General features: G+C 53.7%; 1 protein-coding gene across 1 annotated transcript in view; it reads right to left on the reverse strand.

Moving 5' to 3' along the window:
• Nucleotides 1-12,199, reverse strand: part of JPH3 (junctophilin 3) — a 102,223-nt gene that overhangs the window by 52,326 nt on the left and 37,698 nt on the right. The window contains exon 2 of the mRNA XM_011370251.2: nt 10,686-11,463. Coding sequence (XP_011368553.1) covers nt 10,686-11,463 — 778 coding nt within the window. The remainder of the gene's footprint in view (nt 1-10,685; nt 11,464-12,199) is intronic.

The raw sequence follows: 12,199 nt of genomic DNA on the forward strand, positions 1-12,199 counted from the left end.
AGGGCTCTGTTATACAAGGTACGCAGATCTTTAAACACTGGAAACTAAGCTCAGCAAGGTGCTTACACTGCCAGAGGTTCTCACTTCCCACCTTGCTCCTTGTATTCCTGCCTCTGTTTCTCCCTCCTGCCTCCAAGCTGGTAGGGTTGAACCAATAACTTTAATGCTCTAATGGTGTGACTCCTCTGGGCACTAGACAGCTGGGAGAGGGCCATGTGCAGTGGATGATCCACTGCCTGGCAGAACCCATTAATGGGTCTCTGGAGGTAAAAGGAGGCCCAGGGTGGAGTCTGGGGTGACGGAAGCGGGTGAGGGACTGACAATAGGCAAAGCCTGGAGCTCGCGTTGGAGGAGCAGCTAGGGCATTTTGAGAACAGTGACATCTGTAAAGCAGTGACAGGTTCTTTCAGTAGCTGAAAGAACTATCTCACCAAACCACCTGTAAAGTCCACCATACACACATGCACGCACACACACGCGTGCACACACACACGCACAAGTCATTTTTCATGGAAACTGTCATGGTCGGCATAAGCCAGGAAAGCTGGAGCAGTGCCCACAAGCTGTAGGGGGCAATGCGTGAGCATGTGAACCTGAGAACCCAATAAACTTTGTGGGGAGGGAGGGATGAGGGGCTTGAGCAGACTCTGGGTTGGCCAGGCGAGTAGTAAGTTCTGATCCAAGCTCTCTAGAGGTCAGGCTTGATGCCCGAGGCAGGAGCTGTGACTGACAGAGGACTTGGGGTGAAGAAACAGGAGAGGCACTCATAACCACGGGTACACCCCAGCTGCACGGCAGTGAGCAGCGTGTACTGGGTTGAATGGGGACCCCCAAATTCACATCCACCAGGAACCTCAGAGTGTGACCTTTGCAGATGTAATTAAGATTAGGGTGGGCCCTAAATATCATATCATGTTCTTATAAGAAGAAAGGACACAGAGACACAGGGAGGAGGAGGCCATGTGCAAACAGAAGCAGAGACTGGAATGTGGCCACAGCCAAAGGACACCTGGAGCCACCAGGACATGTTGTCATGGTGTTGGCAGAGATACAAAACCTCCCAGGACCACAGCATCGGACTGGCATTCCACTGACCAAACAAAGCCTCCCACGGGAAGGCCAAACCGTCACAGGGCAAAGGCCACGGGACAAGCAGCGGAGAGAGGAATCAGGAACAAGTGTGTGATCCACCGCAGTGCCTACCAGATCCAGCTGGACTGAAACGGACTTAAATGAAATTAAACGCTCAGATCTGACCAGTGTGAATATGGCTGTCCCAGGCCCCGAGCGTGTTGTTTTCACTTAGGTGAGGAAACTTTGGCTCGGTGACTGCCGAGGAGTTGAGGCTGGGGGAGTTTTCTCCATACCGCTCTCCCCGGCTGCTCTGACACGTCACAGGAAAGACAACCAGGTGTCCACTGCCTTTCCTGGTTTCCTTGTCCCAGGGACCCTCCTGGACACACACTATCTTCAGCCCCTTTCAAAGAGGAAAAAATGAAGGCCCAGGGAGTTCATGCACCTTGCCTGAGGCCAGAGAGCTAAAAACAGCAGAACCACTTACCATTTCTCTTGAAGATGGAGAAGAAACGGGCTCCAGCTGCAAGAGGGAGGTTTGGGGTCAGATTTACAGGAAAAAGTCCCAGAGTCACCAAGTCTGGGGACAGATCGCCAAGAGGGTTTTAGAGTCCCCTTCTCTGGGGCCTTGTAAAAGGCAACGGCTTCTCTTGGGAGGAGGGGAGGAGAGGAGAGGACAGATTAAATGCTCCACAGCCCCCAGGCCTGCTCTGGCCCCCAGGACCCCTGGGGGCCAGGGCTCTCTTGGCCGCAGCCGGCATGGGACCAGCTCTGTCTCCTTACGTCACCCAAGGTGCCTTCCAAGTGCCAGGTGGAAAAGCTGCCTGTGGGTGAGTCAGAGGCTGTGTGTGTTCTGTCTGACAAGTGGCACGGAGTAAAGTGGGCGATGATCCTAATCGCATCTGACAGCCGGCATCCCCTGACCCCGTGCTCGAAGATGACACTGTGGGGCGAGAACCAGAGGTAGTAGAGGTGGGGGCAGGAGCTGGCCCCCGAGTCCCAAGCCCCTGACACCTGACAGCCCCTAGGAAGCACCACAGAGACACAAGACACCGGCCCAAGGTCAAGAGTTCCTGGATCTCTTGGATAGAACCCAAGGTTTGTGGGCACATAGGGCCCTGGGGCAGCAGCTCCCCTTCCCCTAGGAGCCCTCGGCTGGCCCTGAAGCGGGTCATTTCCCAGGACTGTTCACCTACTCCCTAGTCTCTCCTCCATGGTTTTTTGTTGTTGGTGGTGGTTTTTTTTTTTTTTTCATGTTGGGAGGGCAGAGCCGGAACAGATGGCTGTCACCCATGTGGCATGTGGCTGGCCCTCCCCCGGAGACAGGAAGCTGCACGTACTCTGCACAGAGCCCAACTCCACAGGGCCTGCAAGTGCGGCTGCCAACTGGTGGGACAGGAAGAAGATGGGCATGCCCATCCTGGAGGGCCGCACCAGGGAACACTGGGGTCACGTGTCCTGCTCTCAGCCAGAACGGGGAGTGCGTGGGCTTCCTATGGAGCGGGAGCAAATCCCCACATGCTCAGTGGCTTCAAACAACACATATTGGTCATTTTAAAGCTCTGGAGGTCAGAAGTCCAAAATGAATCTACCGGGGCTGAAATCAAGGTGTTGACAGGGCTGGTTCCTTCCGGAAGCTCCAGGGGAGAATCTGTTTCTTCACCTTTTCCAGCTTCTAGAGGCCACCCTTATTCTTAGCTTGTAGCCACATCACTCCAAACTGCTTCTATCATCCCAGCTCCTCTGATTCTGACCCTCTGGTCTTCTTCTAATGAGGATCCTTATGATTACAGTGACCCCCACCCCCTCCCAGATAATCCTGCATAATCCCCTCATCTCAAGATCCTTAATTTTATCACACCTGCAAAGACCCTTCTGCCATGGACGGTCACATATCCACAGGTTCCGGGGATTAGGATGTGGACCTTTTTGGGGGCCATCATCAACTTGCCTCAGAGAGAAACTCCTCAGTGACACAGCAGTCAGTCAAGGCCACCCCACCACCTCCTCCTGCAGCCTTTCCTCCCAGCCAAGGTTAATTAGTGCAGCCTTTTTGCCAGGTGATGTGGCCGTATCTCCCACAGACTTTAGATGCACCATTTCTCAGCCAGCAGTGCCTGCTCTGGGATCATGGTACAGACTTGCCCACGCCATAAGCAAAGGTGGGTGGACAAGGACAGTCTCTGCTGCCTTGCTTGTGAGACTGAAAGATGAGACACGTCAGAAATATTCATTAATAAAGGTTGGACCAAAACGGTACATCCGTGTCATGAACATTACGTAGCCATTAGAGAAACATACAGGTCTGGATATGCGGACATGGAAAGATGACCTTGATATGAGTAAGGAGAAAAGGAAAAGAAGCTACAAAAACAACACAGACAGTCCAATTCCATTACTGTAACAAGAAATCAAGTAGGTGTGACACACATATCTGCATATGCATTGGAGAAAGTCTACAAAACTGTAATTCCCTGTAAGAAGATGAGCAGGAGGTGGGATGGTTACTTTATATCAATCTGTTTGTTTTAATATTTTTACGAGAATCTATTATCATTTTAATAATAGTTTTTTAAAACTAAAAATACCACTCCTCCTCCAATTTCAGATCCTCAAGAGTTTGTTTTAAGATGCAAAGACACCCCAGTTAGAGAGCCCTAGGCAATCTCCTGGCTGATAATTCACACTCTAGCCTGGACCCCAGGGGGCTTTCTGCATGTCTCCCTGGCCTGGGCTCTGGGATCAGCCTAGAGCAGATCTATAGCTCAAAGGAGCAGTGGAGCCACTGCAGACAGCTGACAGCGAACAGGCAGGGTGCCCTGACCCGGCAGTAGAGATACCAGCTCGGGACAGGCATACAGCAGGAGCTCGAAAAGCAGCTGGGCATGTGGAAGCCTCTCATGAGCAAGCTGCACCCAAGGTATGTATGCCAAATCCTTCCAGTCCCAGAGGTGACACTGTATCTGGAGAGAATTTCAAGGGAGACAGCCAGCACCCCCATATTCGTCAACAAGGGTCCCTGAATTTGGTCCAGGTCTGAAGGGGCCAAGGGAAGGAGCAGGGCAGGAGGCAGTGCCCCTACGTGAGGTCTAATCTTGACTGGGCTACTGCCTGGCTGAGACCCAGACACTGCCTTATAACATAGAGGGTCTGGCTCTTGGCCACACTACCCAAGTGGCCCACTTTCCCACTGCGCTGGAAGGCGGAAAGGGCCTAATTGCCTGGCATGAAGATTCTGAGTGCAGCAATCAATTAGCCATGTCTGCTGTGGGTGCAGGAGGGAGGAATTGCTGCCCATGTGTCAAGAATTTGTCACCTCCCATCTAAATGCCTATCAAGGTCCCTGCCTTCAATTTTGCTCACTCAGCAAAGCATCACAAGACAGTGCATCAGCTGACAGCCAGCATGTGGGCCTGTTGCCACAGCCCTATTAACCGCCATGACAACTACCTCAGTGCACAGGAGCAGGGGCCCTCATCCGCCAAGCCACCTCCAGGAAGGCTCCTACCCGCACCAGGACAGACAGATGCCCTCTGCATCCCAGGGCCTCCCAGCCCAGCGCCACAGAGCCATGTCCAACCAAGGCTACTCCCAGGGGGAACAAGAGATCTGGAAAAACATAGCCACCCCTGCCTGCCTCCTCCTCACAACCAAGCACAGCATTCACTCCCAGGAAGCAGAGCTGGCTCCAAGCTCCAGGCTGCAAGTTGAGTGCCACAGAGAAGCCAGGCCAAGAAGTGGGGAGTGGGGATACGGAGCATTGGGGGCATCGTCCTGCCCAATGTGTTCTGGCTATGCATCCCCCTATCCAGCCAACATAGTCCCCTAAGGTGGTCTCTGGGTGTGAGTGTGTGTTGCACACAGTTCTCATCCTCGCTTTCGCAAACACTCCCATGCCTGGGCGCTGTGCTACATGTTGCACACGCATCATTTCGTGTGATCCCCAGAACAAGGATCCCAAGGAGAATTTAACCCCAACTGCCATCTGTGGAGTCTGTGACCTGCCCATAGCCAGTGAGTTCAAGACCCAGACCACGTCTGTGGGATATCAGGGCCCAGGCGCTGTGACACCGGACCAAACCTCAAGAGCACACAGTTCTCTCTCCTGTGAATTTTCCCCAAAGACATTGCCATGCTGGACTCAGGAGGGTCCACCTCGCATCCTTGAGAATCTGTGGGCACCAAGGGGCAAGCAGGGTTCTGCAGTCCCCTCGGAAAGAACTGATCACTCAGTTGTGGCAGCCTCTGCTCCTCGTGAGCCTGGCCCAGTCATCCCCTGCCCTAAGGTGGCCATAGCCACCACCATCCCTCCAGGTCCCCAGAATCAAAGGAAGTGGCCAATGCCCCTGGCAATGAAAAAAAGTGGGGCCTAAACAGTTATTCGTTCGTTCATTCATTCATTCATTCATTCACAACATAGCTTTTGTGCAGACACTGTGCTGTTGAGCCATGCACTGTCCCAGGTGCCGAGGACTCAGCTGCAAACCCCGGGCCTGGGGGAGGTCATGCTTTAATAGAATGGAGTCAATACATGATAATAAATACCTCCTCCTCTTAGCTCTTTATGACTTTGCAAAACCCTTTGACATCTCTTCATGGAAACATTTACTTGAGATAAATCACAGAGCAAAAGAAACACTACCAGATATCCATGTGACTCTTGCAGGGTCTGTAGGGTTCAGTCAGTCATGAGTTTCATATGGTTCAGAACCCTCCACACTCTTGCCCTGGGCAGACATAGCTAGTCGATCCCAGCACTCTTTCCCAGGGCACAGGATGCAGTGTCAGACATCTCAAACATAAGCCATCAATCCAGGGTTCTGAAGCATCCCAGGGACACCACAGGAAGCGGGAGAAGGAGAGGGGCAAGCAGCCTATAGTCTGCCCTGTCTCACCCCCACCTCAGCTCCGACCAGTGCCTTTATCTGGTTTATACCCTCGGGAGCTATAAGAGTTTGTGTGACAAAGGGTTGTCTCTGCAACTGAAAGTTCAAGTATGACAATCTTGGGGCTAGGTGTTCTCTATGCCTCTTTTGTCTCTAGCAGGTGACAGGTTTCTATTTTGATTCTCAACTAGACCACAGGCTGGTTCTTGGAGAGACCAGGACCTCGGGTGAGCAAAACATAATGGCCATTAGGTTTCATCTTCTAGGCCAGCAGCTAGGAGCACTGTGATCAACTAGTTATGTCTGCACAGACGAGGTTAGGGTGACATAGATGTGCTATCCAGGTAGAGGACACTTCGTAAAAGTGTCCCAAGTATATGAAGACAGGAGAGGTCTATACTGTGGTCCAGCAGAATACAAGCTGCTTAAAACAAATTCACTGAGAGCGCAACCCCCAAGTTTCTCACTTGGCTGGGGCTGTTAGGTGACAGGGCAGAACGGAGCCCATCACAGCCCACCACGAATGGGAGTTCATGAGGGGGTGAAGAGGAGCCTACAGGAGGAAGTCACGGGTGAAGGACGCAGAACCTGCTCTGGTCTGGTCTCGCCCAGGCCAACCTACCTGGTACACTTTCCCCTCACTGAAGACCCTGTCAGGGCACCCTCCCCCTCTGCTCTTGTCGCAGGTACATCTGCCAGCACCTCTTCTCCCCTGTGGCCTCCTGTGAGAGAGAAGAACGGCGGTTCCCAAACAAGCGGTGCCTTCACCCCGGAGGCCCCTCAGGAATGCAGGTTCTCAGGCCCCACTCAGACCTGCCGAATCAGAAGCTCTGGGGGTGGGGCCCAGGCGTCTGTGTTTTGCACTTCTAGAGGGTCCTAAGGGCACCTGTGAATCCCCTAGAGAGATGTGAAGGGCTGTGCAGCCCAGGTGGCCTCCCAGAAAGGAATCAGCATCTCAGGGTGGCCGGCATGTATCTGAGCAGCCCAGGTGATTTCAGCACACGTGAGGGGCGTGGGGGCTAAGAACCGCTGCAGACACTGTCCTAGGAGGAATCACAGATCCCCCCTAGCTGTGTGGCTGGTCCCTGTCCCTTAGCTACTGTGAGCCTGGGTTTATTCTGTGAAATGGAGAGAACTGGATCACCTCTCAGACTTGAACTCCTGTTTTCCAGGAAAGCCTGTGCCTCCTCCTTGCAGAAGGCCCTGGGTGCTCTGACGAGGACGCAACAAACCATTTCTCTCTGACTCAGCTCAGTAACCTGTGCCCAGCTGGCCATAGCTCCCTCGCTGTCTGGCCATCTCTTGGCCGTGACAGTGACTGGAATCCATCCGGGGCCGGCTACTCTGCAGCCCCACGAGGATGCCGTGGCCACTTTCATGCTCCGGTGGAGGGTGGGCCTCGGGGGTTTTGGGGTACTGACCCAGTCGTCCATCTGCTGGCTTCATTCTCGGGGACGTGGCCTTGGTTCCCTCTTCCCTTTCCCCCCTCCCCCCACAAATCTAAGCCCATTGAGAAAATGCAAGACAGGCGGCTCTGCCTATAGCCTGGAATGAAGCTCAATCTCATTCAGGCAACCAATCTCATCCTGGTAACCAAGGACACTGTCACCACCTGCCTCCAAGGGGTGACACAGGCACCAGGAGGCCAGTATGGCTGGGTCACACCTGTGGATGTGCAGACATGCCCACCTCCCTGCAAGGCCAGGGGCTGGAGGTGGGAAGGGGCTGATATGGCTCAAGGGAGCGTAGCAGGGGGACAGCAGAGCACACCAGGCCCCACACAAGCTAAAGGCGCTGCATGTTATTCCATCCCATCCTTCGATGGAGAACCGGGCCCAGAAAGAGTAAGTACCTTCCCCCAGTAACTGAGCCCAGGCTGGTCGTGGGTTTGCAGGCTCTATGAGCCCAGACTCAAAAGCGGTTCCAGATACTGCCTGAGGTATGCCCTCCTCCTGTCAGACACATTTAAAATGCAAGATTCCGTGACTTCAAATGTTCCCATGACCTGGGAGACACACCCAGGAGGAGATGGAGGGGACAAGGGGGCTACATTCCCCCCAGCGCTGCACAGGTCCAGGCTCTACATCACCCTTTCCCACAGTGCCCGTGTTTCCGTGTATGTTTGTGTACATGTGTGTGTCTGAATGCGTGAGCGTGTGTCTGAGGTGTGTATGTGAACATGAATGAGTTGTATGTATGTGCATGTGCTATGAATGTGTGCACTTGTGAATAAGTGTGTATGGGATATGTGTAAATGTGTGAGTGGACAGAGTGAGACACTTCAGTCAGCTAGTCCCATTCTCACAAAGGGGCTGGACTCCAAAGCCCCCAACGTGGCAGGTACGCGTAACCAGGAACCCACTTTACTATTCCCCAAGCACCTGCCCAGGCACCTGTCACACCTGTGACAAGACTCAATCCTCTCAGTTTCACACTGACCAGCCCCTCAACCCTCCCTCTCTTGTCCCTCCCTCCAGTAAGTAATACCCCTCCTCAAGAAACGTGGACGTGCCAAGGCTGGCTGTCCAATGCTCCATAGGTCCTGAGCTGCCCCAAGTTCCTAGCACCCCTCTTACCCTCCTGGCTCGGTGCCCTGGCCCACTCTGGTCCACGTTGCTCATCTGCCAGCCTTCGAAACACCCCACACTCCCCTCCTACCCAGTGGAGCAGGGAAGCCCCAGGCCCAGGATGCCGCTGTCCTCACCTCAGTTCTCAGGCCTTCATGGCAGGCAGGCGCCATTACTTCTGTTTCACAGGTGAGAAAACTAAGGCTCAGAAAGACTGAAAATCTGCCTGGGTGGAGCTCCCTGGGTGTGCTGACTGAGCCCTGCTCACACCACCACCTCGGCTTCTTAATAGGAACCAGCACCCTCCCAACTTCCGAGGGACTTGTCAGAAAACTGCTCAGTCCTAAGAAGTTCACCTGGTCATTGGACTCGAAAATAAAATCAGTTCTGTAGAAGACTGTCCGCTGAATCCTTGTGCTTCTGCCTCCCAGACCCTCGGCCGAGAACTAAGCTGCAGGCCAGATGGGAGCTGTCACAAGCACCCCGAATCTCTGATAACACCATACTGTGTCCCGCCCTGTAAGCTGCCTCTTGTCCACTAAGGTCAACAAAACAACCAAACGTAATACAAAATAAACATTGAAAGGAAGGAAATATGCCAAAATGCCAACAAGAGTCTCTGGTGACATATAAGACCAGACCTTTTACATTCTATTCTCCAATTTTTCCATATGGAACAAGTATTACATTTATAATGAAAACGATAATTAAACCTAATTTGATCTTAAAATACCAAGTGAGTAGTCATAAATGTGGCCCCTAATTATTTCCGTGACCGAACATTTCTGGGGGAATAGAGAGGGTGCAGACAGAGCAATTTTAGACCTCGGTTTCAGGTAGTAACGTCATTTTCCTTTCAGCTTCTTGGAATGGATTTCATTTCCCTCTAAAACCTCAGATGCCGTGAGTGGCAGATATTCTGCCAACAAACTACAGGCACCATTTTTGTTCTTTCACTGTGGTTCAAAAGTTATTGAAAACAAGAACCAAATGGGCTAAAATTTTAATTAAGTGACAAGGTTAGGAAGGCCTGAGCATAACTGAGCTGGGAGCTCTCCTGGAATAACTCCAGGCCTGCTCCTGGCTGGGAACACAGAATCATCCAGAAAGACACCGGGGCCTGTCCTCCTGGACACCTTCTGCCTGGGCAGCCTGAAGGACCTAAAGCAGTCCCCAGACCCCTGTCCCAAGCCCCAGGCCTCCCAGGGAAGACCCCAAGGACCCTACCTTGACCTGAGAAAGCAGCCAGATGGCAGAAGCTCCTGGTTAACTCAGTCAGGAATTGTTCCTTTAGAACTCAGGAGCATGGTCACTTGCAGGGGAGGGCGCTTGGCTTTCAACAGGACACCTTCCCTCAACCTGCAGCAGGCATGTGCCATGTTCCTGCTGTACGAGGCCTCCCACAGCCTAGCCTGGACCAGACCAGGGCTCACATGCTTACCTCTGCAGCTACCAGGGACCAGACTCTGGGGCCCTCCCTTCCAGCTCCGAAGCCCCCACCCCTGCACCAATACCAAGGATACCTTGAAATCCAACATGGCGCCAAACCACAGTCAACTCTGGACCTGCCGCTTAGGGCCCAGTGGCCCCGCTGACTATAAACTCAGTAAGCCTTGCATCCCATTAGAACAGCTGCTGGCCCACAGCACCAAGTCTTGCGTGAACCCTTGCCCAGCCCCCACAGCTGGTCTGTCCAGTTGGTGGCATCTCCCAGACCCACGGACAATCTGGGCCACAAGGCAGCTTTCACCCTCCTCCCCATCCCAGCAATGCTGGGCACTCCATGCCCACCTGGGAGTGCAGCCGTGGGGCATCGCACCTTTGTCTTAAGCTGACAGCTGTTCTATGCATTTTACCAGCAGAACGGCCTACCTTCTTTACCCGTCGATATTTTATGTTAAATACAGCATATAAAACAGACAGAAGAGATATTGTTCTGTTTGAAAAGAAGCTGTAGGAGCCAGAATGATCTTCTTAGATCATTTCCTTGCCCTACTGCTGAGAACCTCTGAAGAACGAATCCCAGGCTTCCACGCGGCATAGTTTGAGAAGCACCAGTGAAGGCCTCCAACTTGGCAGTATGATTAAGCAGGCTGGGTGTGGCCCAGAGACCCAGACCCATCACACGACCCTGTGCCCACTCCCTTCGCCCTCCTACCTGGAGGCCGCGATCTCCGCCTTCTGCTTGGCGATAGTGGCCGCCCGCTCCGCCGCCTCCACAGCCCGGTCCACCTTCTCACGGATCTTGCTGGCGCGCAAGGGGATGAGGTTCTTGCGCTTGCCGCTCACGAGGATGTTCTGCTTGTACTTGCCCTCCTCCTTGGTGCCGTCGGGGAAGGTCATGCAGCCGTAGCCGTGCCGCCGGTTGCTGGCCCACTCGCCCTCGTACTTGAGCCCGTCGGAGCGCTGGCTCACACCAAAGCCCGCACGCTTGTCGTTCTTCCACTCGCCCACGTAGGTCTCGGTGGTGGTGGCGTCGATGTCGTCCTCGATGACCGACAGCTCGGCCTCACCTTCGCCGAGGCTGATGGTGGAGTGGATGTCACTGGCCGTGGAGCTGACAGTGCTCATGCCGGCCTCGCTGCGGAACGAGCTCTGCTTGCTGCGCTGGCTGGCCAGGCTGCTCTTGGACTCCGACTTGCGCAGCTTCAACCCGCTCAGCAGCGAGCGCCGGAACAGCCCCTTCTTCTTGCTCTTGAGGATCTCGGAGTCGCTGTGGGCCACGAGCACGAAGCCCCCTCGGGACACAGCCGGGGAGCCGGCCACCGCCGGGGAGGCGTCGGGGTGCAGCGCCGCGCCATTGGTGTGCTCACTGCGCAGAGAGTTGATGGACGTCCTCAGGGGTGAGCGGATGACCGCCGCCATGCCGTAGGGGACACTCTGCCGCACACCATAGCCTTGGCGCATGCCACCGACCCACTGGCCCTGGTAGGTCCCTGCAGAGACAAGGGAGAGAGGGTGAGCTCCCCGGAGGCTGACAAAGGAGGGGCACTTTATGCGGTGGACCGAGCCTCCATGGTCCTCTCTGCGTTGGGCAACTAGGTGAGGTTAACCGTCAGACAGACAGACCATGGTGCATTTTTAGTTTATATCACTGGTGGTCATTTTTAAAGACACTTCCATCCTGCTCCCCACAGCTGTATTTTGTTCTCTTAGAAGTTGGGGAGGGGGAAGGGAGGCCTAAGAGTCTGTGATGTGTAGTCAGGAGCACAGAGTCAAGAGTGAACTGGAGAGCAACCCCTGCATGTGGGCAGAAGGCCGACCCAGAGAAGACCAGGGAGGGGCATTGTGAAGGAGAGAAGAAGCACGTCCTGGGTGAGTGGCAGCTACAGGGACACAGATCTGGGCTACAAGCTGGATAGTGAAGAGGCTGCCTTGGGAGGTAGTAAATTACCCATTGCTGGAGGTATCCAAGAAGAGTTTAAAGAGCACTTGGTGGGGCACCTTGATGCATAGAAATTGGCAGACCTGATATCCCCCCAAAAATCAAAAGCGGGTACTGGAAGAGATATTTACACACCCACGTTCATAGTAGCAATATTCACAACAGCCAACGGAAGTGTTGTGAATTGATGCGTGAATGGATTAACTAAATGGGGTCTATCCATACAATATTATTCAGCTCTAAAAAGGGAGGGAGGGGTGGCTAGTGGTTAGCATGTCTGCTTTACA

Source organism: Pteropus vampyrus, unplaced genomic scaffold (genome assembly GCF_000151845.1).
Source record: "Pteropus vampyrus isolate Shadow unplaced genomic scaffold, Pvam_2.0 Scaffold166, whole genome shotgun sequence".
In the NCBI taxonomy this organism is placed as follows: Eukaryota; Metazoa; Chordata; class Mammalia; order Chiroptera; family Pteropodidae; genus Pteropus; species Pteropus vampyrus.